The 27484-nt window shown below is 39.7% G+C and overlaps 3 protein-coding genes across 3 annotated transcripts; 2 read left to right on the forward strand and 1 right to left on the reverse strand.

The window, feature by feature from the left end:
- Nucleotides 1-3254: 3254 nt before the first annotated feature.
- LOC131008471 (uncharacterized) lies at nucleotides 3255-4595 on the forward strand. The gene is made up of 2 exons (XM_057935346.1): nucleotides 3255-3829; nucleotides 3917-4595. The coding sequence occupies exons 1-2, from the start codon at nucleotides 3255-3257 to the stop codon at nucleotides 4593-4595; spliced, it is 1254 nt and encodes a 417-aa protein (XP_057791329.1).
- A 1839-nt stretch (nucleotides 4596-6434) lies between these two features.
- LOC131008472 (uncharacterized) lies at nucleotides 6435-7406 on the forward strand. The gene is made up of 2 exons (XM_057935347.1): nucleotides 6435-6761; nucleotides 6852-7406. The coding sequence occupies exons 1-2, from the start codon at nucleotides 6435-6437 to the stop codon at nucleotides 7404-7406; spliced, it is 882 nt and encodes a 293-aa protein (XP_057791330.1).
- Nucleotides 7407-10102: 2696 nt separating this feature from the next.
- LOC131013469 (histone H3.2) lies at nucleotides 10103-10796 on the reverse strand. The gene has a single exon (XM_057941558.1). The coding sequence runs from the start codon at nucleotides 10692-10694 to the stop codon at nucleotides 10284-10286; it is 411 nt and encodes a 136-aa protein (XP_057797541.1). The 5' UTR covers nucleotides 10695-10796; the 3' UTR covers nucleotides 10103-10283.
- Between the last annotated feature and the right edge of the window lie 16688 nt (nucleotides 10797-27484).

Here is a 27484-nt window from a genome sequence, read left to right on the forward strand (position 1 = left end):
AAATTTACTTCTCTCTCCACTTACACCTACTTTAACAACTTTCTTAAAACCCGTGTCGAGTCCCAAATGGGACTCTTTTTCGTGGACGGAGGGAGTACTTATTAGACTTATTTTAGTTATTATATTGGGAAAAAATGCCTATTTTCTATAAACTAACCGATCGGGCCAATTTGGCCGAAAAGTCCGGCAAGCTTTTTGGCCCGCGGGCCGCGTGGCCCGACGGGCTGCATGGGTCGGGCCAGATAGGCCCAGTTTTTTTTGCGCCTCAAAAATCCTAGCCCAGCCCAGCCAAAACTACGGGCGGGCCAGGCCACTTTCGGCCCATTTTGACAGCTCTACTCATAACCCTGCGGAAGTCCTGAGTTCCATAACAAATGCACCCTTTGAAAGTCACTGAAGAAATGAATAGAGATTTGACCACACCTTAGACTCAGGAGGAAATTATCCAGGCCCTCAAATAGATGCACCCTTTGAAAGCCCCCGGGCCCGATGGTATGCCTGCTATTTTCTATTCTTCTTGTTGGTTTTCTGCTAAAAATGATATTGGCCCTTTGCTTCTTGATGTCCTTAACAATGGTGCGTCCCCTAGACCGCTCAATTCTACTTTCATTTGTCTCATTCCTAAAAAAAAAAAACTTGTGTTCATCCATGTGATTTTCAGTATTAGTTTGTGCAATGTTGTGTATAAACTTATTTCCAAGGTTATCACTAATCGCCTTAAGTTATGTCTTCCATCTGTCATTCATGAGAGTTAGTCAGCCTTTGTCCCTGGTCGTCATATAACCGATAATGCTATTCTGGCTTTTGAGATTTTTCATATCATAAAGATTAATAAAGCAAAAGCCTATGGTGTATTTACTTTTAAATTGGATATGGCAAAGGCTTGTGATCGTGTGGAGTAGAATTTTCTTGAGTCTATTATGTTGCATTTGGGGTTCTGTTCCTCTTTTGTGGATTTAATTATGCGTTGTGTGTCTACAGTTTCTTTTCGTGTCCTGGTTAATGGCTTTCCAAGAGACCCCTTTGAACTAAGCAAGGGTTTACGTCAGGGAGACCCTCTGTCTCGTTTTTTGTTCTTGTTCTATGCAGAGGCCCTTTCAGGTTTACTTCAATGAGTTGGAACTTCAAATTTGCTTCATGGAGTACGTCTTTGCAGAACGGCCACTAGAGTGAGTCACCTCCTTTTTGCTGATGGCTGTATCATCTTTGGGAGGGGAAATATCACTGAAGTGACGGTGGTTAGAGAGATCTTACGAGCATATGAGATGGTTTCTGGGCAGAAAGTCAATTTGGACAAGTCTTATATCACTTTTAGCAACGGTATATCCGATCCAGTCCAATAAGAGCTCGCGGCTGTTCTTGGTGTTGGTAGAGGCGGTCAAAGGAGTATGTACTTGAGTATTCCAAGTACGGTGGGACGATCCAAGTCCGAGATTTTTCAGATGCTGGTTGATAGGATGAGAAAGAAATCCAAGGATTGGAAAAGACAGTTTCTTTCGGGGGCGGGTAAAATGATTCTTATTAAATATGTCCTTCAGTCGATACCATTGTTGGGTCTCGGAGGGATGCTGAACAGGTGTATTCCCCCCATACACCTGTAGGCTATTTTTCAAAAATCTTGTTGTTAACTGAAAGATTGTTGACTGAAACTGAAAGAGTTTGACAGAGAAGAGCAGTTAAACAGTTTCAATTAAACAACATAACTTTGACTGTTATCCAAAAAGGGACTTCTGTCAAGTTTTGAAACAGAAGAGTGTTATGAATCTTACTGATTATCCGAAGATTTATCAGTTAGACTAATAACACTGGCAGCGAAAAAACTTAAACTTAAGAAATAGCCTTTGTGATTAGCACGTTGTCAAGAGTTTGGTTTCACTTGCCAATTAATCAGTTTTAGTTAAAAAGAAGTTTGTACACATATAAGAAAGTAAAACTAAAAGAGAAAAACAATAAAGAATTTTTACGTGGTTCGAAACAAGTTCCTATGTCCACAGTCAGTTAAACATATTGACAATCACTCTGGGCTTGTGCTTACGGGTGCACAGCAAACCTTAGAGTGAAAATACAATTTCCAGTACCAACACTCTGGGTTGGATTTCTCGCTCACTCTTAGCACGCTAAGACACAAGTGCCTTTTTCCAGTGGGTGGCTAAGATCTCTTGGAGTCAGAACACTGGCCTGAACTCCTCTCTACTCACACTCTCTTTTCTCTCGGGTGAAAAGGGGTTTGAAGTACCAACTAGATTACAGAGAACAGGCTCTCTGTAATCGGAAACTTAGGCTTTGGATATTACAAAGAATTTGCCTAAGGAACTAAGAGAATGTATGAAATAAAACAACTGATTTTGGCTTTGGGAATTCTCTTCTTCGATTCAAAACTTTGAAGGCAGTGAATGGCTGAGTTGCGATTTTGGCAGAGTTTCAGCTTGTGCGTTTGAATCGGTGAAGATTGTAGTGTTCCTCGAACTCTATTTATAGGAGAAGTCTTGAATAGATCCGTTGGTTGAGATGGTCTTCAAGAATTTATTCGTTGTGAGAGTAATTTGAATTTGGTTGAGGCTTCAATCTTCGAGGTTCCTTAATTTGGTGAAGAACGGCGTCTCAGGTACAAGAGGTAAGGCGCATCTGAAAAGTTATCACCAAAAAGGAATACTCTCCAGAGAAATGATGATATTCAATATCTATGCATTTAATGTGGCTGTATTTGAAGGTACATAGCTTCCTTTATACTCAGGAGTTTCAGTCTGAGGAAGAATGTCAACTGATACTTGACTTGGGAATCAGTCCGCTAAATCCACATGGCCTGCATTATTAACTGATTCTTTAGTAAGCAACTCTTTCAGTCAAAACGTCATTATTTGACTTGGCCTTTTCATAGCTAACTTCAGTTGAGGTCGTCAGTCTTCAGTCCTCAGTCCTCCGGTCTTCAGTCTTCAGAACACTAGATAAACTAGAAAATGAACTCCAACACTTGAGTTCGGAAGTTCTAGTCTATTACAAGGAAAAGCTAATGATTTTGGTATCATCAAAAATAGGGCTAGGATATTTCATTAAGTTCCCAACAACCGTCTTATATTATGAGCTATTTTTCATTACCTTAGCAAATTTGTCAGCGCCTCAATAGTGTGGCTGCTCATTTTTTCTAGGGTAAGGATGAGGAATGTCGTATACAATGGAATAGCTGAAAGAGATTATGTGTCTCAAAAGGTGACGGTGGTTTGGGTTTCCGGGATCTTGGAACGTTTAATAAGGCAATGTTGGCCAAACAAGTTTGGAGGCTCCTCATTAATCATACGTCTCTACTTGCCTGTTCCCTTAAAGCTAAGTACTATCTGAGGTCTGATATTCTCCTAGCTAGTAGTGCTCATTACCCATCTTTTGCATGGAAAAGTCTACTAGTAGGAAAAGATTTGATCATGGATGGAATTACGTGGAAATTGGGGGATAGTTCGCGTATCCGGGTTGGTGTGGATAAGTGGATTCCTAATGGAGATGGAAGCTTCTCTACGGCAAAAGTTTCTACTGGGACCAAAAATCTTAGAGTTACGGATTTTATTCAAGAGGAAGACTTCAGTTGGGATGTTGGGATGATAGATTTTGTGTTTGAGCAGCCCAGGGATCGATGGAAACTCTTTTCTCAACTCAAAGGGAATCCGAATGAGGTGGACAAACATTTTTTGCCCATGGGTAGTCGAAACATTTATACTGTGAAATCAGGCTATTGGCTTGCAAGCAATATTCAGAGAAGGCAAGAGGCTTCAACTTCGACTCCAAACAACCATATGTGGAATTGGATTTGGGGGCTTGAGGCAATTCTTAAGGTGAAAATGTTCATGTGGCGCTGTCTTTTGGATGCGTTCCCTTCAACCCATGCTCTGTGGAAACGTTCAATTGATTTGGATCCAGTTTGTTGAAGGTGCGGAGTCGGCGCAGAGACTATCGAACATGCTCTTAGGGACTGCCCTTGGACGGAGTTTTTGTGGGATATTTCGCCTCTGAGGCTACAACCTATTTCAGCGGGGTCACATTGCTCAATTTCAGATTGGTTTGACAGTATTAAAAGTTTCCCCAACAAAGAGCTCCATGCGATTTTTGCTACGGTTTTATGGTCCATCTGGTATGCGCGCAATTTATTGGTTTTCCAAAATAAGGAGCTCTCTCACCTTGACTGCCTTTCCATTGCTTCTCGAGCTCAGTTGATTTCACCTCCTTGTTCTGCTACGAATCTGAGATTAGATATGAAGGTGGATTGCTCTCGGGATAATCAAGTGAAGTTTTTATGCGATGTTGCTGTACATACCAATCGAGGGGTAGGCTTGGGAGTGGTTTTGAAGGATAGTGAAGGTGTTATTCTTGGCTGCAAATTTGGTTTGCTTCAAGGAGCTTTTACTGCCATTGATGGGGAAGCTTTTGCTGTGCTGGAGGCTATTCGATGGTGCAGAGATCGAGGGTTCCATGATGAGATTTTTGAGATGGATTGCCAATTTCTTTACTGGATGCTTGTGAAATACGAAAACGACCTATCCTACTTAAGGGATACTTTGAGACAGATCTTCGAGATTAGTGCTGCTATACCTCATTTTGTTTTCATCTAGACTCCTAGAGAGGGGAATGTTACTGCCGATAGTCTTTCTAGTTTTGCGTTGCGTAATTATTCGCCCATATCTTTTGCTCGGGCTTTTCCTTTTGATGTAAACTCTGGTTTATCCTTTTAATGATGATTTCTTTCTTCCTCAAAAAAAAAAAATGGTTAGCTTCAATATTATATACTTATATTTATTGTTTTTATGAGAAATGTGTAATTTGAACTTTGCTCCAAAGTTTTTAAACATTTCACCAAGTTTTAATTGGAAATTTTCAATTTTGATGGAATCATTATTATGTGAATATCTATTGCACTAAATAATTACACCATTTAATGAAGAAAAAATCAACAAGATTATATTCTAAAATTATTAAAGAATTAAGCAATTAAAAATATCATTAACAATACTCCTAAAAAATACCTTTATTTCTCTTACACAAACCAATATAGTATATAATAATACTCACTCCGTCCTCATAAGTTGTATTCAATTTATTATTTTTGTCTGTCCTCATAAAATGTATCAAGTCTATTTTTAACAAATTTTTCACTCACAATAAGATGAAACTCTTATTCTACTCGCAACACATCCAACTATTTTATTAAAACTCATACTCCCCCCGTCCACGAAATATTGTCCTACTTACCCATTTTTCCTTGTTCACAAAGTAATGCCCTACTCTATTTTTTGTACCACTACACCCTATTTTCTTTCATTTATTTATCATCAATTGCCACTAATGGACCCACCTTACAACAACTTATTTCGTTTTTATATTCTATATTTATTACTCCCTCCGTCCACAATTCAATGCCCCATTTGGGTGTGGGCACGGAGCTTAAGAAAAGCTGAAAAAGGTGATGTGGATAAAGTATACGGGTAGTGATTAAGAGATTAGATGACTTTTACTAATTTTGTGTTAAAAGAGTGTTTTTAATTTATGAATTTATTTTTAGCACCATTTGGATTTATTTTTTAATTAAAAATTTTCAGTTTATTAAATTTCATTTTTCAGATTATTAAATTTAAATTTTTTCAGTTTAAAATTTTCAGTTTATTAAATTTCATTTTTCAGTTTGTTTCCTTATTTCAATTAATGGAAAAAGCATAAATAACTTCACAATAAAAGGGTAGCAAACAAAGAATGGAGGCAAAATGAATTTTATTGACAAAGACTGACAATACAGTGGTGGTGCCAAAAAAGAGAACCGAAAATGGTCCCTCCAAAAGTTTGGAGGGAAAAAAGGAACAGTGCACTAAGTACAAAAGCCTATAAATGCAGCCACAATTTGAAGGAGCATTCAATTCTTGCAAAACAAAAAACCCTCATACTATAAAGTCATCACAGGGTCAGACCACAAAAAATGGTCATACATAGAGCTAGAATCGAGGATGATGAAAGAAATAAGTTAGCACAGTGGCTTCTTGAGCATAGCCTTGGAGGGAAGCTCGAATTTGGTGCCAAAAAAGAGGCAGCAACCCTCTTCAAAGTCGATTTGAAGACAATTTGGAGGATTTGGAGCCAAGTGTCAAAGCAAAGAGCTTGTGGTGTACCTGTACAAGTAAAATCCATTAGAAAATGTAGTTCATACAAAAACAAGATGCAAGTAGATGTTGAAAAAATCAAGAATCTTTCTGTGCTTCAAAGGTCATCAATGAGAGTCATGTCTACAAATCTAGGTGTGTCAAAATCTTTGATTCACAAGTGGGTGAAGGAGAAAAAGCTTAAACCACACACAAATGCAATAAAACCCTTTCTTACCCCCACAGAATAGGCTGTCAAGACTGAAGTGGAGCCTAAATCAGCTTAGTTCAATAAGTGAAGATGGTTTTATAAAGTTTCAAACAATGTACAACACCATTCACATCGATGAGAAGTGGTTTTACCGTACCAAAACCAATGATAGGTATTACCTGCTGCCGGATGAAGGGGAACCATATCGTACATGCAAATCAAAGAGGTACATTGAAAAGATTATATTTATGTGTGCCGTTGCCCCACCAATATTTGGCCTAGATGGCAGATGCATATTTGATGGAAAGTTTGGGATATTTCCTTTCACAACCATGGAGACAGCACAACGGAATTCAAAAAACAGAATGAAAGGTACCATGGAAGTGAAGCCAATCACAGCAGTTACTAAGGAAGTGATGAAATGTTGCCTTTTAAAAGAGGTCAGTTGTTACTTTTTTCTTTTTATTACTGTCTGCTATCAGAAACTGTTAAAGTTTCATCATTTAGTCCTTTTTATTACCTTTTGGCAGATGATACCTAACTTTAAAGCTAAGTGGCCAGTGGGAGCAAACAAGCACATATATATCCAACAAGACAATGCAAAACCCCACATAAAACCCAATGATCCAGACTTTTTAGCGGTTGCAAATACTGATGGTTTTAAATTCCAACTAGTATGCCAGCCTGCTAATTCACCGGATACAAATGTCAATGACCTAGGGTTTTTCAGAGCAATACAGACATTGAAGGATCAAAAACCAGCAGGGAATGTGGAAGAGTTACTCAAGAATGTTAAAGATGCATATGATGAATACCCACTAGAGAAGCTAAACCATGTGTTCATTACTTTGCAAAGTTGTTACCATGAAATCATCAAGGCAAGGGGAGGGAATGACTACAAAATTCCACACATGAACAAAGAAAGACTCTCAAGATTGGGGTTGTTACCAGATTGCATTCAAGTTGAAGAAACACTTGTAAGGGAAACACTACAGTTTCTGGAGTTGGATGCAAGTGCAGAGGGAGAAATTTACAACCTTGGAGCAGTCATAGAAGGGCTGGAGCAGGTTGACATCACTGAATAGACTGTATAGATTAGGGCAGGGTTTACACATACAAACACAATGAACAATCTTTTGATGTGTTTGTAATGTAAATCATTTTTTTGTAAGCATATTAGTCTCTGCCATTTCTTTAGCATCATTGACTGCATAATTTTATTTATATTCAACCTCCAAGAGTGAATTGATGGCTAAATACAAACAACCCTCAGACTATAAAGTCATCACAGGGTCAGCTTACTCATAGATACACAGATAAGAAGGCATCACCAGCCAATCCCCACCAAAGATACACAAATTGGCACCTTAGATACACAAATTGGCACCACCTTAGATACACAAATTGGCACCTTAGATACACAAAGACACAAAGACAACACCAATACAGCAAACATGCAATCGGCAGCAAAGACACACAATCGGCAGCAAAGACACACATTCGACAGCAATCACATAGAATAACAAGGCATCACCAGCCAATCCCCACCAAAGCACAACAACATATCATAACAAGGCATCACCAGCCAATCCCCACCAAAGAAAACAACAATCACAGAACGAAATCACCTTAATCGCTCGGCCTCTTCCCGATCACGTCTGAAAGACTCTCTGATTTTGGCGATTCGTTGTACCTCTTCCCGATCGCGTCTGAAAGATTCTCGGAGGGCTACAATTCACTTGGCCTTTTCCTTCTCTCTTCTAATTTGTTATGGAAGCCATCGGAATCGTATTCCGGTGGTTCAGAGAGAGGTTCCGGCGATGGTGAGAGAGAGAGGGTTGCCGGCTCAGTTTTCGGTAGCAACCATGGTCCGCCTTCGTAAGGAGGCAAAATCTGCTCCGATTCAGAGCCAGGGAGGGAGGCTGCCTCGGTTCCCGGCAGCATCCATGGCGCCGCTTCGGATTCCGGTGGCAACGACTCCGATCCGGTGACAGGGAGCAACGACGACTCCGACTTCGACCCAGTTTCAGTTTCAGGCACGAATTCAACCGATTCAGAGAGAGGGAGGCGCGCCGCTACGGATTCCGGCAGCAACCACGGCGCCGCTTCGGTTTCAAGCACGAATTCTACCGATTCAGAGAGATCGGGAAGAGGAAATTCAGTTTCTGGCACAAACGTCTCCAGCAACACAAATTCATCCAAAGAATCCATAAAAATGCCCTCCATCGATGAAGATGGAGGAGATTTGGATGGAGGTGGATTCATGAATGGAGAGGCCAAAAAATCGGGAGAGAGAGGGAAGCGGCGCTAGGGTTTTCAGAATGGAGAGTGAAAGAGATGAAGCGGCGCTAGGGTTCAAATGAATGAAGAGGCTAAAAAATAAGATTGCATCGTGCAAATAGGGAGAGAGTAATTAGGTGTTAATGATGATTTAATTAACTAACTTCACAATAAGGGGTGGGGTAATGAATGGCAAAGGATAGCAATTTTAAATAAAGAGGGAGGGTAAAAGGGTACAAAAAGCAAAACAGGGCATTCAATTGTGGACACTTTTTAAAGGCCAAACAGGGCACTGAATCATGGACGGAGGAAGTACATATTATTACTATTGGACCCACCACACAACACTTTAGTCAACTACTTTTATCACTTTAATCAATTACCCTTATATTTTACTAACAACCACTTTATCAGTTTTCTTATGCCGAACACTATATTGCACGGATTCGCGAAAAAACAGTAGCGTGCAGTATCGGATACGCCGTGGGTGCGGGTGCGGGTGGGATTCGCGTGGGATTCGCACGGGATTCGCCACGTGGCGAATCACTCCAAAAAAAAAAAAAAAATTGGATACGCGAATCGGATTCACGAATCGGGAGTGTGGAGATGCAGCCGGAGGGAAACGAGGGCAGCGGCCGTGGTCTGTGGCCTTCTGCAGTCGCCGGAGGACAGAGATAGAGGAACAGAGAGGAGTTAGAGGCGATGGCGACAAGGGCGACGACCTCGTTGTGTGCGGTGCGTGTGTTTTGAGGGGATGTTGCCGGAGGGAAAACGGCGACGCCGTACCAGCTTGGTGCGCGACTATGCGTCGAGGATAGAGAGCCGAGAGAGAGATTTGGGGGTGGAGGCTGTGTTGTGTGCGTGTGTTTTGAGTCTTTTGACTTTTGAGGGAACATTAGGTTTGGGTGGTGGCCTGTTGGGCCATAGCTATTGGGCCTTTTTTAATCCAATTCATTTAATTGCTTTTTTTCTCTTTAAATTATTGAACTTTTGTTTAATTTAGTTGAATCTTTGAACTTTGAATTATATTGTGATTTAATTCTGTGAATTATATATATATATATATATATATATATATATATATATATATATATATATATATATATAACACAGACGTATCCTTCATGAATCGCACCCTATAATTTTTTGAAAATTCGTATCCCCGTACCCGAATCGTATCGCTCACGCACCCGCCCCCTCGCACCTGTGCAACATAGGCCGAACATTAAATAGGGCAATACTTTGTAGACGAAGGAAATACTATTTAAAAATTAATACTTTGTATAAAAAAAAGGAAGTAGAAGTATAAGAACAATAAAATTTTGCCTCAAAAAAAAAATAATAATAATAATAAACTTTTTTATATTTGTAACAAATTTGAAGGTGCAAGATATACAATCGAATGGATACTATTTTTCTTTCCAAGCGTTTTTCTATTAATCACATCTCACTATTTCCTCCATTTAACATAAGAAAAATATGAAGAAATAAGAGGTTACGATTTAAAATAACAATAATCCGATTGCCAATCTAAAACCTTCTTATCAGGTTTAGGATACCAATAGAAAGAAAAATATGAAGATACAAATCACGCTTAGCGATACACCTAGCTTCAATTCACCACCGTCACCAAACTCCACGACAAAAAAACGCTTCAAACTAGAGAGCTACTGAAATCACGCTTACGCCCTCTCACCCCTAATTCTCCTAGCCAGCTGAATGTCCTTGGGCATAATCGTAACTCTCTTCGCATGAATAGCGCAGAGATTGGTGTCCTCAAACAGCCCAACCAGATACGCCTCCGCCGCCTCCTGCAGCGCCGCCACGGCGGAGCTCTGGAACCTCAGGTCAGTCTTGAAATCCTGCGCGATCTCACGCACCAGCCTCTGGAAAGGAAGCTTCCGGATGAGCAGCTCGGTAGATTTCTGGTACTTTCTGATCTCCCGGAGAGCGACGGTTCCCGGGCGGAAGCGATGGGGCTTCTTCACTCCGCCGGTTGCGGGGGCGGACTTCCTGGCGGCTTTGGTGGCCAGCTGCTTACGCGGCGCCTTGCCGCCGGTCGATTTGCGGGCGGTTTGCTTGGTTCGAGCCATCGACGTTTAAGTTATAGGGCTTCGGAAGTAGAAATTGGAAATAGGATTGGGGGAATTTGAGCGAGTGTGAAAGCACGTGGTTTGAGTGTTCTGAGATATGATTTGAGGGCAAATTTATAATTAGGGATCTGAGAATTGTGGCGGGAATGCTGATTGCTGTGAGCCGTTGCTTTCCAGTTGAATCTGACAGCTGATGTTTGTTAGTAGTCATTTGGTTCGGATCGATGACGTGGTGGTTACGAGTGATCGAAGCGTTGTGGGTGCTTCGCGGATTAATGACGTGGCAATATCCTGTGTTGGTTTGACGGGGATCTTGGCCATCGGATTCTTAATAGAATCGACGACTCCAATCTGCTACGTTGAACCCACTCTTTTAGAGTTTCAATTAAAATTTCCAGTTTTCATTTATAACAAATATTTCGAACACAAAAAAGAAAAAAAATTGCAACAAATGATTGATTCGAATTGATATCTGCAAAGTGAAAGGTGTGTAGACATATATTGGAAATTTGGTTGAATTAAAGTTTTAATTATTTTTAATTAAAATTTTAATATAATATGCCCCCGTCTCATTATGTGCCCAAAGGCCCCAAACCTTGTATATTCATATGATAATTAATGTTGCTCAATGAGTTATATTTGGCATTTCAAAAAATGAGTTATATTTGGAGTAAATCATCAAAGATTGATCGAAAAATGTGAAGATCATATCATATGAGATCTTAGACTTATTTGTAGGTGTTGATTTAATGTATTCTATGAATAATAATTATCTGGAAGAAGCAAAATTTTACTTGGGTTCGAATTCTAAATGGAATAAAAATTTTATCAATATTTTTGTTAGGTTCCGGAAGGTCAAGAATAGGTGTATGGAGAAAGAATACACCTAAAGGCAGTTTTTCAAAATCAAACACAATACAACCTTTAACAGTTAACTGATACTGAAAAATATGACTGATGAACTAGTTAACGAAAGGTTGAAGACTGATACTGAAAAACACTTCAGTAAAGATATCAGTTAAAGTCAAGACTTTAACTGATACACTTCAGTAACGAAAGACTTTAAGTCGGATGTCATCAGTTGATTCCCTATTAGCTAATCTCCTTGTACTTGAACAACACATTGGTTCTTCAGTTGACCTTGTAGACTGTCCAGTTGATCCATCAGTTCACTCACCAAATTGATATACTGTAAACATAGAGGCATGTTCTCTGACATTTGAGATGCAATCTACATGATAAAACTTTGGCATATCATCATCAGTTTCAAGGGTTTTAGAATCTTAATCAAAACATCAATTTTCTAACACTGTTCAAAACCTCGAGCCACCAGTCGATCTTTTAACTTATCTAACTCACCATTTGATAAAATCTTAACTCAGAAGACCCATTTGTTGATAATAAATTTATAGAGAGGATTATGAGGTATAAGGAACACAGTACCTTTGAAAGTCGAGAGCTTGAAGCTCGTTTTTCATTGCAACAAACCAGCAAAGATCAGCCAAGGCTTCTTCATCAGAAGCTGGCGAAGAAGAAAGTTTTTTGGGCACAATTGAAGCTGACTCGGCTTATTGAGAAACCAACTGAACAATATACACAATATTGTTCACAACAGCAAAATGCGGTGGCCACACATGCATTATCTGACTGTGAAAAAGAATTATATTGATGAGAATAAGCAACCCGGTGAGTATGTAACTTTTGGGCCTAAAATCCCATGTTTTGCCCTTGTAATCATATGGTGAGTGTTGATAGGAGGAAGTGGAAGAGGTGGTGGATGAGAGGGTGGTGGTGGTGTTGTTGTTGTTGTTGTTGATGATGATGATGATGATGATGATGGAGGGATTGATTGAGGATACAAAGGATGAGCTTGGAGTGAGAGTTGGGGGGAAGGGGGGAAGGAGATAAGAGAGAAAAAGAGCAGTTATAGATTGAAAAAAAAAATTGTTATTATGAAAACTAAAACTACAAGATGCATGAGCACATGCATATATACACAACAGCAATTAAGTAGAAACGAAACTTATAGCTAAACAATAACTACTTCAAGATGACTCAACAACTAACTTCTCTAACTAATTGGAATTTATTCAGCTTCTGTAACAGAAAATAAGAGAAAATAAAATATAATTTTAACAATTTACAAATATATTAGGAGAATATATGTCTTTTTAGGCTTAATAATTAAAAAAAATACTTTATTCATCCCATATGAGAGTATCACTTGGGTATGACACGAATTTTCATAAAAAGTTGGTAGATAATGTATTGAGTGAAAATGAGTGATTGTGGTTGAATTGATTGTGATATTATTGATAACACTCATGTTTTCATGGTTTTTAGTGTTCATATGATGTTACTTTTATAGGAAATTGAGTGTTTGATAGTTGTTTTGTGCTTAAATTATTTTATCTTGTGAAATATGATACTTGCTCGTACTTTGATAAATTTTACAAAAATATATAGTTCGAATTTGGACTATTGGTCTTAATGAAAGTTATAGTTTGTCTCGATACGAGTTCGTAGGAACAAATGGTTCGTAAATCGGGGTTCGAACGAGAAAGATATGACCGAAACAAGAAAGTCGCGCTCAGCAGTGAATAGTACCCGACGGGAATTTTCGAATTTTCGGGATTTTGCGGGATTTTCGGATTTTATCAATATTTTCGAGCTTTGTACTGTATTTATCCCATGTGCCTATATATAGGTCTTCTTTTGACCTATTTAGGATTGCCAACTTTAGTTTTTCAGTTTCGTAGCTTTAGATTATTATTGCTTTCCAGTTTTTAGAGCTTGGATTGGATTTATGCAAGGATTGAAGATTCAAGATTGTTCATCAGTTTTATTCAGAGTTTTATTTAATTCAGTTTTTACAATTGCGTTCTTTTTAATTATGTTTATGTTTTATTTCATTATGTCTGGCTAGGTTTTTATTAGGGGTGGGAAGATAGGGTTCGGGTATAGGGTACCCGATTACCCGACCCGAAAAAATCGGGTATCGGGTACCCTATACCCGAAAAATTAGGGGTCGGGGTCGGGTTCGAGTAGTTAGGGTGTAAAAAAATCGGGTATCGGGTATACCCGAAATACCCGATTTTAAACTAGAATATATTTTAAATTATTGAATTAAATTTAATTTTTTAAGTTTGAATCAATTAAGTTTGAAACCCAAACCCTATTCCCTGCGTACTGCCCTAACTTCCGCCGAATCCGCCCCCATTCCCTGCCTCCCCGTCCCGCCTCCGGCCTCCCACCCAGCGGCGCGCCAGCGCCTCTCACCTGCCCGTCGTCGCCCTCCTACGCCACCACTCGGCCTCCCCATGTTCCAGTTCTAGACTTCTAGTCCACCGGCCTCCAGTTCACAGCGGCGCGCCTCCCACTCCCCGTCGAACCCACCCACAGCCGACGTAGCAGTTAGCACTCCAGGCGTCCACCGGCCACCGCCCCGCCTCCGAGCTCGAACAGCAGAGCAGTCGCCAGTTCACAGCGGCGCGCCCCGCCGAATCCGCCCCCATTCCCTGCTTCTTCCTTTTTCTTTTTGCGGATTTCTCTTGAATTTATTTTTTACTTTGAGGAGTCTAATTTCAATTCATTTTAGTCGGGTAATTTAGGGTACCCGAATACCCGAATCGGGTACCCGACTCGGGTATTAGGGTACCCGATTTCAGAATCGGGTTTGGGATCGGGTAGGAGTTTTGGTCAATTTTCGGGTTCGGGTACCCGATTTTTTCGGGTAGGGTACCCGAACCCGACCCGATTCCCACCCCTAGTTTTTATTCTGATTCTAGGGTTTGTAAATAGTTAATTAGATTTATGTGATTAATTTGTTAATATCTATTTGCTTTCCAGTTTATGATTCATAATTCCTGGTGCTTGAATTCTTGTGAATTATCTGACCAATAGTTTGCATGTGTAGCTATTCAGTTTGAGACCTAGCGGAGATAACTGTTTAGCGGATTCAGGAATGTATGATATGATCTTAACCTTGAGACCTAGCAGAGATATGTGGATCATAGAGAGCTATTCTTATGTGCTTTTGGGAGTTAGTAGATTTTCTTGAGACCTATGCGGAGATAGAGAATTTACTAATCTACTATCGTTGCTGCTCTAGCGAGAGTAATTGATTAATTAAGTGATCTCTCATCATAACTAGATTAAATTGGTTAATAGGATTAATAAATTGATTATGTGGATTTAGTTAATGAAATTACTACCCTAGGATCAGTCGTTTTCATTATTTGAATTTTTCTTCTTGAATTTTATTTGCTGCTATTTGAATTTAATTTTAGTTAAATCTTCTTCATATTCTGTTTGCATGTCTACTGTGATAATTTGTTTAGGGAGCAGTTAGAGTTATTTCGTTTATCAGTCTCTGTGGATACGATACTCGGTTACTGATTATTTGCTACAATTGCACCGTGTTAGTTGTGGTATTTTGTGCTAAGAAATTAGTGATCAGTTATGTAGAAATCAGTGGTTGCGGTTAAAAAGAGAAAGTGAGGTTATGTCCTAAAATGAAAGTGATACTTTCTTATGGACAGACGAAAATGGAAAATATGATACTTTCTTATGGGACGAATGAAGTATTTTTTTTTTTTTTTGTGGAGGAGTGTTGTTCTTTGTTCGATAGAGAGTTAAGTAGTTTTATTTTTGTCATGGTTGGCATTAAATTTTTGGGTTATTGGCGCTTCAGTACACGAATTTTGGGCATATGTTGATTTTTTCCACGAACTTTGAAAGTTGTTTAAAAATACACAAATTTAAATATTATTGTAAATTTCTCACAATTCAAATTTCAGTCAAAAATGAATATGACATAACGTTGATGTGGCAGTTTTCTAATCAAAATGACGTTGTTTTGATTCTGAAACATATGTTAAAAATAGATTATTGGCGTCTAAATACACAAACTTTGGGTCCATTTAGGTTTTTTTTACTCAGTTCTTTTTTCGCCCTGATAAAGTATCATTTTTTTATTTATTAAAAGTATCATTTGCATTATGAAAAAATATTCCTTTCGTCCTACCTCACTTGGCCTAGTTCTTTTTGGCATGATTATTTCGAAGAACAAGATTGTAGTGTAAAAGTGTATGAGCCTTATTTATTATAGTGAAAATTGAATACCTAAAAATGAAATAGATGACCAAGTCAAATGAGATAATCCAAAAAGAAATATAGGTCAAGTCAAGATTAAAAGTGTCATTTGTAATGTACCCCCTCTGTCTCATTAGTAATGTCTCAATTACTATATTTGGATGTGCATTAATAATGTCATATACCCTGTGTAGTATAAAATTAGCCATTTAATTTGTTATTAACAGTAGGCCCAACCCATTAAGTATCATTAATGCCCCCATTTTTCATTGATGAGGAGTAAAATATGCATAATATGAATATGACAGCACCAGGGTCGCCAGCACTGAGAACAAAGGTGGAGCGAAGGGTCTGAATAAGGCGCTTCGAAGAAAACGTGAAGGATAAAAGCATTAGGGTCATTTCGGAAAAATTTAGATACTACGTGTGACAGGGCTGAAGAAAAGATAAAATGAGCAGCGCTGGGGATTGAGCAGAGCAAGTGCAATCAGGAGTGGGATTCCAGCGCTGGAAAATAGCGACAGCTCCACTGGTCAACAATAACTCCAGAAAGATTCTCTCTAACCAACAGGGTCGTTATCAACCGTGTAATTACTGTTTTATCCTTGTATTAGGCGATTATAAATAAAAGGAACACCGGTCATTGTAAACACATGTTATTCAAATTTCAATACAACTCTCACTCTCTTTTCTCTTGCTTCAACTGCTCTCGCTTTTTCCACCGATCCATCAACACATTGCAGGTGAATCACTTTACTCATAATCGAAGGGTGAAATTATTGAACTCACCATCCATCTTATCCTGTCGGCAGCCAACACCTTCCTATTTCTCTCTCTTTCTTTCTCTCTCTCTCTCTCTCCACCCTTCTCTGGCCCCTTCTTCTAGCCTCCCCCAGCACCAGCTTCCACTCTCGTCTGCGGCACCCCCCACCCCCCATATTTTCCCAGCGTTGTCGCCCACTTTCCCTCCAAAAAAGCCCCAACTACATAACACCAAACAACCCCCACCCCCCATCTCGCGCCCCCTCCCTCCAGCCTTCCCCAGCGTCGCCCTCCACTCTCGTCTGCGGCGCTCCCTACCCTTAGATTTTTCTAAAGTTGTTGCCCTCCTCCCATCCAAAATAAGCCCTAATTGCATAGCACCGAACAACCGCCCCTTACTCCAGCAACGCCCTTCAGTCTCGTCTATGGCGGCCTCCTCCCAAGATTTCCCTTGCGTCGTCGCCCTCTCTCCCACCCCCAAACCCCAACTGCATATATAGCACCAAACAACTTCGAAGAAACAATAGTTACCGCATGGCCGCAGAGCTTGGGGAGGAGCAGCGGGGTGGGGGCAACATAAGTAAAATGATTTCGTGTAGTTTGGTGATTTTTTTTTGGGATTTTCGGAGGTGAAGAAATTGATTTTTGGGGCTTTCGTGTATGCGTGTGCTGTTAGAGAGAGAGAGGCAGGACTGAGGGGAACGACGCCTAAAAGTGGTGGCTTGTCGGCCTGGAATGGCAGCGATGGATAAGATACGGTGGTGCGGAAGTGGCGCCAGTTTTAGGCGGCAAAAGTGGTTGTCGTGTATGCTGTGTTTTGTGTTAGACAAAGCAAAGAGAAAGATTAGTTGGACACTAACTACACTATTCTTAATCTATATGTCCAAAAGTTGTGAAACATTATTAATGGGAAACATCATTTATTTTTATACAAAATATCATTTCATTTTATTAAGGGTAAATATCATGAAAACCCCTGAAGTATACCCGCTTTATCAAAAATACCCTGAAACTTTTAAAATATTCTTTAAACCCTCAAACTATCGGGTTTTTATCAAATATATCCCGCATCTATTTTTCGGTCACCAGAAACGTGATGTGGCTCGCTGGATGCCACAATGTAATTTATATTCTATTTTTTAAAAATGAAATGGAAAAAACGACGTCGTTTCGTACCATATCATTTTTAAAAAATCCACTATGAAATTTAATATTCATTCTTATCGTGTTTGAAATTCACACTAATAACATAGAATTATGGATAAACACGATAAAATATGGTACGAAACAAAGTCGTTTTTTTCATGTCATTTAAAAAAATAGAATATAAATTACATTGTGGCATCCGACGAGCTACATCATGTTTCTGGTAACTGAAAAATAGATACGGGATATATTTGATAAAAACCTAATAGTTTGAGGGTTTAGAGAACATTTCGAAAGTTTCAGTGTATTTTTAATAAAGTGGATATAGTTCAGGGGTTTTCATGATATTTACCCTTTTATTAAATATGTCATTTTTGAAGTATATATCATTTACATTTAAGAAAAGAATCAGCTGCTGTTAAGAAAAATATTATTTTATATCATGTTTTATGTGTATTATTTCATTTGTTATTGATAAAATTATAATTTAATAAAAATATCATTTATGTATGATAACTAAATGGAACAAGGAAAAAACAATTAAATGAAAAAAAGGTTTGGCTCGAACGGGGCTGGGTATGACTCGTCTGGATCATGCGGACGGTCTCTTTATTTTTTTGGGTTAAGTACCACTTTACCTCAACGTTATCACCCCTATCGCCTTTAACACCCTGAAGTCAGGGTTGGCGCTCTTTACTACCTCAATTTGTCAAAACTGAAGCAAATAAACCCCCTCCGCCCCGCGATTTTAACGGTGCTTAACCCTGTTAAAAAAAATATTATATATTTTTATTTTTAATCCTTCATCCTCACAAACGAATAGATCCTCCATCACCCCTTTCTTCGTCTCCGGATCCATCTCCATCGTCTCGAAACTCACCGGATGGTTGAGCACCACCGAGCTCCAGTAATCAGTTCCATTGTAGTCAACCGTGTGCAGCCTAACACTCCTCATCTCCTTGACTTTCACCAAGATGTACGGCAATTACACCTGCCACCAAGCTCCAGTAATCAGTTCCATTGTAGTCAACCGTGTGCAGCCTAACACTCCTCATCTCCTTGGCTTTCACCAAGATGTACGGCAATTACACCTGCAACGCATAGTCTCTGTGTTTCTGATTGAAACTGAGCTCCAGATACTTCGTTTATGAACGAGAACTCTTATTTTTGGCGCTTTGCTTGACGGCGGCGGCGGATTGCAGGGTCCATTTGAAGTGGATGCCGTCGTGGACATCGACGATCTCTTAATTTTGTCGACGGTGACGACGAGGTATTGCTGTTTGGGAGGCTTGTTCACCTTAATCCTCTTGGTTGTGCGGGAGATTCTGGCATCGAGGTAGACGGTGGCGGCGTCAAACATTTGGTTGGAGGTGAGGCCGTGGAATTCGTCGACGACGACGGTGAGCTGCCGCGAGAGCTTGGCAAGGGATGAGGAAAGGTATGTGTGAGGGATGAGGTCGCTGGCGATGGATTGGGGCCCGCCATAATTAAAAACAAAAAAATACTATATTTTTTCTAACGGAGTTAAGCACTGTTAAAATGCGGGGAGCGATTTGCTTCAGTTTTGACACATTGAGATGGTAAACAACGCCAACTCTGACTCTGGGATGTTAAAGGCTATAAGGGTGATAACGTTGGGAGGAAAATGGTACTTAACCCTATTTTTTATTTATTTTATTTTTTTTATTGTCTCATCAAACTTTTGTCTGATTAAGTTGGATCAGTGGACTTTGCATGCATGTTTAATTGGACAGCGAAATTTTTAGGTTCACATAGGTCCTTAAATTTCATTATCATCGTTATTTTGCACGATTTTGTTAAATGACCGCCCATAATTCGTCTCACACACAACAAACCACAAAGTTTAATGAATCCGATGACCATTTTATGAGCATCTTATACAAGTTCCTATGAATTTTTACTGCCAAATCCATACAAATGTGAAAAGGAAAATATGATATTTCAATTTTTTAGCGTACATTAAGAAATGTTTCAATGTTTTAAAAGTAACAAAAATATCTTGAAGCATATTTTTTGGGCTCGAAAAATCGACGTATCAAATTGACCATGTACTAGGCGTGATGGGGAAACTGATCGGCCAAGTATGATGCATCAACTTTTGGAGATTGCAAATATGCTACGGGATATTTTTGTAATAATATCTAAACATGAAATACTAAAATATTGTGTAGGAGTATTAAAGATGATGACATATTTTCCGAATGTGAAATACATGAGGTGCATCTCTAAAAAGATTTGAAGATGCTTAAATGAGGGAAAAGCAGATAAATATGCTTCTTATCTTAAAAGATTAATTTGGATGGGCATAATTTCTCCTTTTCCGATCCATAAGGCATCGCAAGAGTTAGCATGAGGAATCTGTATATGTAAAGGGGGCTCTTTATTCGCTTCTTTCAACGCCTTATTCGTCTTTTATTTTATTTTATATAAATATAAAAGACCTTTTTAATTGGTGGTTGTGGTTCTCAAGAGTGACCCAAACAAATTCTAGTAAAATAAAAGAGTGTCGAAAGCCAGATAAATGAAAATAAAACTTTGGGATTGACCCAATGTTTTTCGATTCTCTAAGTTTTATATATATATATATATATATATATATATATATATATATATATATAGGCCAAGGTTCAATGAAGAAGGCCTAAATGTAAGAAAGAAGAGAGAAGTAATCTCATCCGTTGATCTTATCTAATCTAACGGACATGATTTGTTCACGCCATGTTCAACGGATTTTTTCGTTGAACTTATGGGGGGTCGAAACCCAGAACCCCCAAAAATATTGTATATGTTCACGAATGTTCAACGAAAAAATCCGTTGAACATGGCGTGAACAAATCATGTCCGTTAGATTAGATAAGATCAACGGATGAGATTACTTCTCTCTTCTTTCTTACATTTAGGCCTTTTTCATTGAACCTAACCCTATATATATATATATATATATATATATATATATATATATATATCTTTTTTATTCAGTTGTGATTATATAATTGAAAAATATATTTTGTAGGGCATGCCTTCATAATCCTAACTGAATAGACTGGAAAATATTGAGAAAATGAAAGATTTTGTTGAAACCACACATTTTCGTATGATCAGTTTTCTCGCTTTACACTACATAAAGGTGGGAAATTATTCCGTATTCAGAATTGAATCCAAGACCTCCAAGACATCTCACAAAGGAGAGTTTTTTAGTACCTCAACTTTGTCAGTTGAGCTGAATCTCATTGACTATTTGAGTTCGATATTTTATTGGTAAGCTGAGTAGTTTGATTATTCCCACGGCATCTTGTAAGAAATAAAAACGTACGTCAAAATTAAATTAAATACTTGTACAAAACTTAGATCAAAATATTTTTTGCAAACTAACTTGAATTGAACACCCTTTCAAAAAAAAAAAAACTCGATTGGAACATCATAGGCCATAGCTTGGTTTGATCGACAACACTAAGAATCTTAAAAACTGAGTGTGAATGTAGTTTAAAATATAAGGGATGTCTCAAGCTATGAGAGAGAGAGAGTGGAGCGTGGTGAGGAGGAAAAGGGTAGGTCGTCCTTGTCCCGAGAGAACTCCGGTGAGGCAGCAAAACTATCCTAACCATAGGGCTAACCCTAAACCAAAGTCAGCGATTGATCGGCAGGAGAACGGGAAGTGTGACCAAGGAGATACTTTCTTCTTTAATAATTTTCCAGAAGGAACCTGGATTCAAACACTCGAGAAGAGCTTCGATAAGATTGGTAAGGTCATTGATATTTTTCGACCCAAGAAAAAAGACGTTCGAGGAAAATCTTTTGGATTCGTGCGTTTCGAGAAGGGATTAGATGCGGAGAAGATTTTGGAGGATTTGAACAACATATGGTTCGGTAGCTACAAATTGAGGGCATACATCCCAAGATTTTCAAGACCATACATAGCAGATTGCTCAGGTAACAAGGAGAATCCAGAGAAAAATGAAAAGATGGTAAAAAACCTTTACGGTGAACAGCAGAAGAAATTCTCAAAGGCGAATTCCGGAAGAATCTTTACGGTGAACAGCAGAAGGGAACCAGGGAAAACATTTGTCGAGGCTCTTGGAGGCGCAAAAAAGCCCTCGACCTTTCCGGCAGATGAAATCATCGGATTCCAAACAACGGAGGGTGAGACGGAATGGCTCCGAAACTCTTTCACAGGTTTCATGAAATCGGAGTTTATTTGGGAAGACTTTGAGGAGGAAATAAGTAGTGAATGTGCAAACAACTTAAAGATTTCTTCTTTGGGAGGCAATCTCGTGTTGATCCAAAGCTTGAACAAGTCACCGGTGGAGGAGTTGTTGAAGGAACTCGACGAATGGGCGAATTTCTGGTTCGAATGGGTTCGGCCATGGTCATACGTTGATGTAAACACGCAAAGAACAGTTTGGACTAGATGGCATGGGGTGCCTTTGCAGGCGTGGAGTACTAAGTTCTTCGAGATCTCAAGCTCTCGAGTGGGGAGGCTCCTCAAGATTCATGAGAATACAAAATCAAAGAAAAGGTTGGATTGTGCGTTCATACAACTTTCAACGGGCCTTGTTACCATTAATAGGTGTTTTGAATGCATCATCGATGGTGCTCATTTTAAGATCAACATTGTTGAAGTTGAAGACTATCCATTAGAGGTTCAACCGATGCAACAGGATGGACAGTCAGATTCGGAGTTTGAGGAGGAAACGGATGAGGAGGAGGAGGTGGAGCAGGTTTCGACGTCACCGGCTAAAGCTCAGATCGGAGACATTTCAGCAGCCGATGGAGACGGTGGAACTTCAGGCAGGAACACGCCCCATTTGACCGAGCTTTCAATTCCCACCAGATATGCAGCCGCCTTCCCGAACCCCGAAAAGATTTGTTACGTTTCTGATACGGCACAATCTTTAGGGAGCTTGTTTCAAGAGGAGAGGTCGAATAAAAATATGACATCTGGCAACCCCGAAGTGGAAATTTCGAAAAGTGGTGGGGAGACTTATGAGGACCAATTATCACCTAGTGTTCTCGGCCCAAACAGCGTTCAAGCTGATTCTTGCAAAGCAACAGGGGATTTAAGCCCATTAATAGAATTGGAGCCCAAAGCCCATGATGCAAGAGAGATGAGCCCACTTAATGGTGAACAATTCTCGCCTCAAGCTGTAGAAGGAATCGGACCGCAGGAATGTGAAGATGGCGGGCCTATTCCACCGACATGTAAGGACAAGGATGCTGGAAAGGTAACTCACATGATAGAGGAAAAGCAAAAAGCAGATTCCATAAAGCTTTGTAGTGGAAAGAGAAATCATCAAAAAAAAAGAGGTGGGGGCGATTTATCTTTAAAAATGGGGGCCAATCGTTTTCTTCATTTCAAACTCAAGAAGTATTCGCATAAATCACAAGATCGAAGGAAAGAGAAAGGAAGGGAGCTCGAAGGAAGTGCGATGGAAGGTGAGATTTTCAGTGACAGATCAACTGAAACGTTTACAAAGGAAATAGCAGATGAGGAAACCTCAATTGAAATTGTTTCGAGTTCCTTAGAAGAAGGGAAGAAAATTTGGGAATTTGGGAAGAATTTAGGGTTGATTAGCTCTCACGCGGACATGGAAATCGCAAAGGAGCTGGTGGAATGTAGAGAGATTGCAGGGGTCAGGGAGAAAACCATATCGAGTGATAGATGAAGATGCTCTCATACAACATCAGAGGGCTGGGGAGTAAGATGAAAAAGAGAGAAATTAGAGAGATCGTTCAGCATCACGACCTCGATTTTTGCTTCATCCAAGAGACAAAAATGGGGAAGATCAGCGAGATGGACATCAAGTTAATTTGGGGATAAGATAATGTGGGAGTGGCAGAGAGACAAGCTGATGGTAGATCAGGGGGAATCCTTACAGTGTGGAATAACGTTCGTTTTCATAGATCGAGCCAGTGGGATTTGCCGGGAGCATCAATTGTTAACGGTCGATGGATCTCAGGTAATGTTGATTGTTGTTTGGTTAATATTTATGCTCCCCAAAGTTTTTCCGATAGAATCTTGTTATGGGATCAGATCAGTTTGGTGGTGGAACATAATAAAGATTTGTGTGTCTGTGTCGTGGGCGATTTCAACTCTATTAGAAACGGATCTGAAAGGGTTGGTAGAGGGTCTCAGTTCCAATTTAGAGATGTGCAGTCGTTCGATTCTTTCATTAGGAACAGCAATTTGGTTGAACTACCGTTACATAATAGGAAATTCACGTGGTACCAACCACAGGGACAGTGCAAGACAAAACTTGACAGATTTTTGGTAAATGATAAATGGTTGGATGCTTGGCCTCAGTCTAAGGTGAGAGGTCTTCAAAGGTCGGTCTCAGATCATGTTCCTATTCTCTTGGAGACTAAGGCTGTGTTTTGGGGGCCCAAGCCTTTCCGATTCTTGAACGCTTGGACTAATCACCAAAGTTTTGAGCAGGTGGTCAGTGAGTCGTGGCAAAAAAGTGGAATCATCGGATGGAGTTGTTATGTGTTTAAAGAAAAGATGAAAAGGCTAAAGGAGGATCTTAGGAAATGGAATAAATCAACATTCGGGCATGTCGAGGACAACATTTTTCAACTGAAAGATCAGATTATGAAATGGGATGCTATTGATGACGCTTTGGGACTGGATGAGGAAGAGGCCATCAAAAGGAACGAAGCTGAGGCAGATCTCATTATACAGCTAAATAATCGTGACAGCCTACTCGCTCAAAAATCAAGGGTTAGATGGATCAAGGAAGGGGACGTCAATAGCAGTGTTTTCCACAAGGCAATCAGGGGACGAAAATTCAAGAACGAGATGTCGGGGCTGCTTCTCGAAGGGGCTTGGATTGAGGACCCAACGGAAGTGAAAAGAATGGTGAGAGAACATTTCAAACTGCAGTTTAGTAACAGGAACAGGTCGAGACCAACAGTACCAGAGGTGTTCGGTCAGAAAAGAATTTCAGATGAAAACAGAGATTTACTTGAAGCACCGTTCACTGAAGAAGAAATCAAAGAAGCAGTTTGGAATTGTGATAGTGGGAAGAGCCCGGGTCCGGATGGCTTTAACTTCCATTTCATGAAGAGATGTTGGGAGATCATCAAAGAGGATCTCATTAATGTTTTCAAAGAGTTTCATTCAAATGAAAAGATAGCTAGAGGTTGCAACCCGTCGTTTATTGTTCTTATTCCAAACAAAGATGCCGCTTCAGAACTGAAGGACTTCAGACCTATTTCTTTAATCAATTGTCTTTACAAGGTAATCGCAAAAACTCTTGCTGCTAGAATGAAAAAAGTGATGAACTTCATTATTTCAGAAAGTCAGAGTGCTTTTATTGAGGGAAGATACATTCTTGATGGAGTGGTTATCCTTAACGAGATTGTGGAAGAGGCTAAAAGGAAAAAGATTGATACTTTATTGTTCAAAGTTGATTTTGCAAAGGCCTATGATACAGTCGATTGGAGCTTTCTTGATAGAATGTTGGCAGTCATGAATTTTGGAAATAGATGGAGGAATTGGATTGTCGGATGTCTTAGTTCAGCGACAACTAATGTCTTGGTAAATGGAAGTCCTTCGGGGGACTTCCAAATGGAAAGAGGGTTGAGACAGGGAGACCCACTTTCACCGTTCCTTTTTCTCGTCGCAGCTGAGGGGTTGAACCTTTTGGTGAAAAGATCAGTTTCTAATGGGACCCTGGAACCATTCAAATTCGGGAGAGACAGATTAGAGATATCTCACCTTCAATACGCGGATGATACAATTTTTGTTTCCTCTGCAAAGATGGAGAACGCATGGGCCTTCAAGTGCATCCTTAAGCTATTTGAGCTCCTATCGGGCTTGAAAGTTAACTTCGATAAAAGCAACCTAATGGGAATTGGAGATGTGGGTGAAAATTGCAGGGAGATGGCTGAGATTCTCGAATGCACAAAGGGGGAGCTTCCAACGAAATATCTGGGAGTCAAAATTGGAATCAGCTTATGTCGAGCGATGAACTGGGAGTATTTGGTTGACAAGATTAAAAAGAAGATTGCTAATTGGACCAACAAAAAAATCTCGTTTGCCGGCAGGTTAACTCTTTTACGATCGGTCCTCTTCTCCTTGCCGATTTACCAACTTTCTTTTGCTAAGCTTCCTAAGAGTGTGTTGGCTGATATCCGGTCTCTTTTTTGTAAGTTTTTGTGGGGAAGTGGGAGTTCTGGTGAGCGAAAAATCTGTTGGATCAAGTGGGAGGAGTTATGTTTAGATCTTAAGGAAGGGGGTTTGGGCATAAAAAATTTGGAGTGGTTTAATATTGCTTTGATGTCAAAATGGATTTGGCGCTTCCTATCTGAAAAAGATCTTTTGTGGGTTAGGGTAATCAGGGCAAGTCAAGGGGAAATAGAGAGGGAGGGGGATGGGTTCCGAGTCAAGGGAGGAAGAGGCGGAAGAAGTGGGTGGTGGAAAAAGGTGTTGAGTATAAGTAGGGGGGAGGGAGGGAACTGGTTCAGGGAGAATATGGTTTTACAAGTTGGGGAGGGTGAGTCGACTAGATTTTGGAAACAACGATGGGTTGGGGAGAGGAGCTTGGAGGATATTTTCCCTAGACTTTTTCATCTTAGCTCCAATAAAGATGGATTTATTAGTGAAATGGGAGGTTGGTTTGAGGGAGTGTGGAGTTGGGGGTTATTGTGGAATCGGGACCTTAGGGGGAGAGAACTTGATCTTTTGTCTTCTCTTAACTCTTTGATTTGCAAGATTCAATTGGTCGAAGGGAAGAGAGATGCTTGGAAGTGGAAGGCGGAGGTATCCGGAGCCTTTTCTGTTAAAACGGCTTACAAATCTTTGAGCAATGCAGCAAGGCCGTGTATTCCCAGTTCAGATGGTTTCGAGTGGCAGCAGGTATGGAAAACACCTGCTTCATTTAAGGTTGTTTTAACAGCTTGGAAAGTTCTTAAGCAAAGGATGGCGACTTGTGATAATCTTCAAAGAAGACATGTCCCTATCTCTTATTCAGAGGCGATGTGTACCCTGTGTAAGTCGAATCAAGAGTCGATTGAACACCTTTTCTTCGAGTGCCAAAGGGCGGTGGAAGTTTGGAACGAGATTTTGGTTTGGATTGGAAAAGTGGCAGTTAATCATCATTCGGCAAAAGGTCATTTCTTAGCTTTTACAAATCTTGGCAGGAAGGACGAAATTTCCTTTCTGACTGGTGTTTGGAGTTGTACTATTTGGTGTATGTGGAAACAAAGAAATGGTTGCAAGTTCAATCAAGAGTCATGGAACAAAGATAAACTGATTGCAGAAATCAAGTCTAGACTGTGGAGTTGGAGGATGGCTTTCGATCTCAAGTCGGTGGCAACATGATTCAGAGGTTGGTTCGCTGCGGCTACATTGTCTGGATAGTTCTTGATTCGGTTATCTCAAGGTTTTTGGAGTTCGAGTGTTTTTACTTTTCAGTGTATTTGTTCTGTTCTTCTCCTCTCTCTTTTTTATGTTTTGAACTCTTAGGTACCCCTGGTACCTCATTTTATTAAACGATTTCTCTTGCCTTAAAAAAAAAAAAAAATCTTAAAAACTACTATATAAAACTAGATTAGAAATAAAACTCCTATGAAATCATTATTTTACATAGAAACATATAATGACGCCATTATACAAAAAATGAAATTAATTTGTTCTTCTTTTCCGAATTAATAAAGGGTATATCAGTAAAGTCACTACTTCAACATTTTGCACAGCGTTTGCCGCGTACACCAACACCACTGTGATTACATTTTGCCTTTTTTTTTTTTCCCCCCGCAGGGAATTA

The sequence above is a fragment of the Salvia miltiorrhiza genome, chromosome 2 (genome assembly GCF_028751815.1).
Source record: "Salvia miltiorrhiza cultivar Shanhuang (shh) chromosome 2, IMPLAD_Smil_shh, whole genome shotgun sequence".
Lineage (NCBI taxonomy): Eukaryota > Viridiplantae > Streptophyta > Magnoliopsida > Lamiales > Lamiaceae > Salvia > Salvia miltiorrhiza.

Excerpts from the sequence above, each read along its gene's own strand:
- LOC131008471 (XM_057935346.1), top strand. The coding sequence starts at position 3,255 with ATGTTGGCCAAACAAGTTTGGAGGCTCCTCATTAATCATACGTCTCTA. Across the intron at positions 3,830-3,916 it reads GCAATTCTTAAGGTGAAAAT|GTGCGGAGTCGGCGCAGAGA; the intron begins GTTCATGTGGCG and ends AGTTTGTTGAAG.
- LOC131008472 (XM_057935347.1), top strand. The coding sequence starts at position 6,435 with ATGTACAACACCATTCACATCGATGAGAAGTGGTTTTACCGTACCAAA. Across the intron at positions 6,762-6,851 it reads AATGTTGCCTTTTAAAAGAG|ATGATACCTAACTTTAAAGC; the intron begins GTCAGTTGTTAC and ends ACCTTTTGGCAG.
- LOC131013469 (XM_057941558.1), bottom strand. The coding sequence starts at position 10,694 with ATGGCTCGAACCAAGCAAACCGCCCGCAAATCGACCGGCGGCAAGGCG.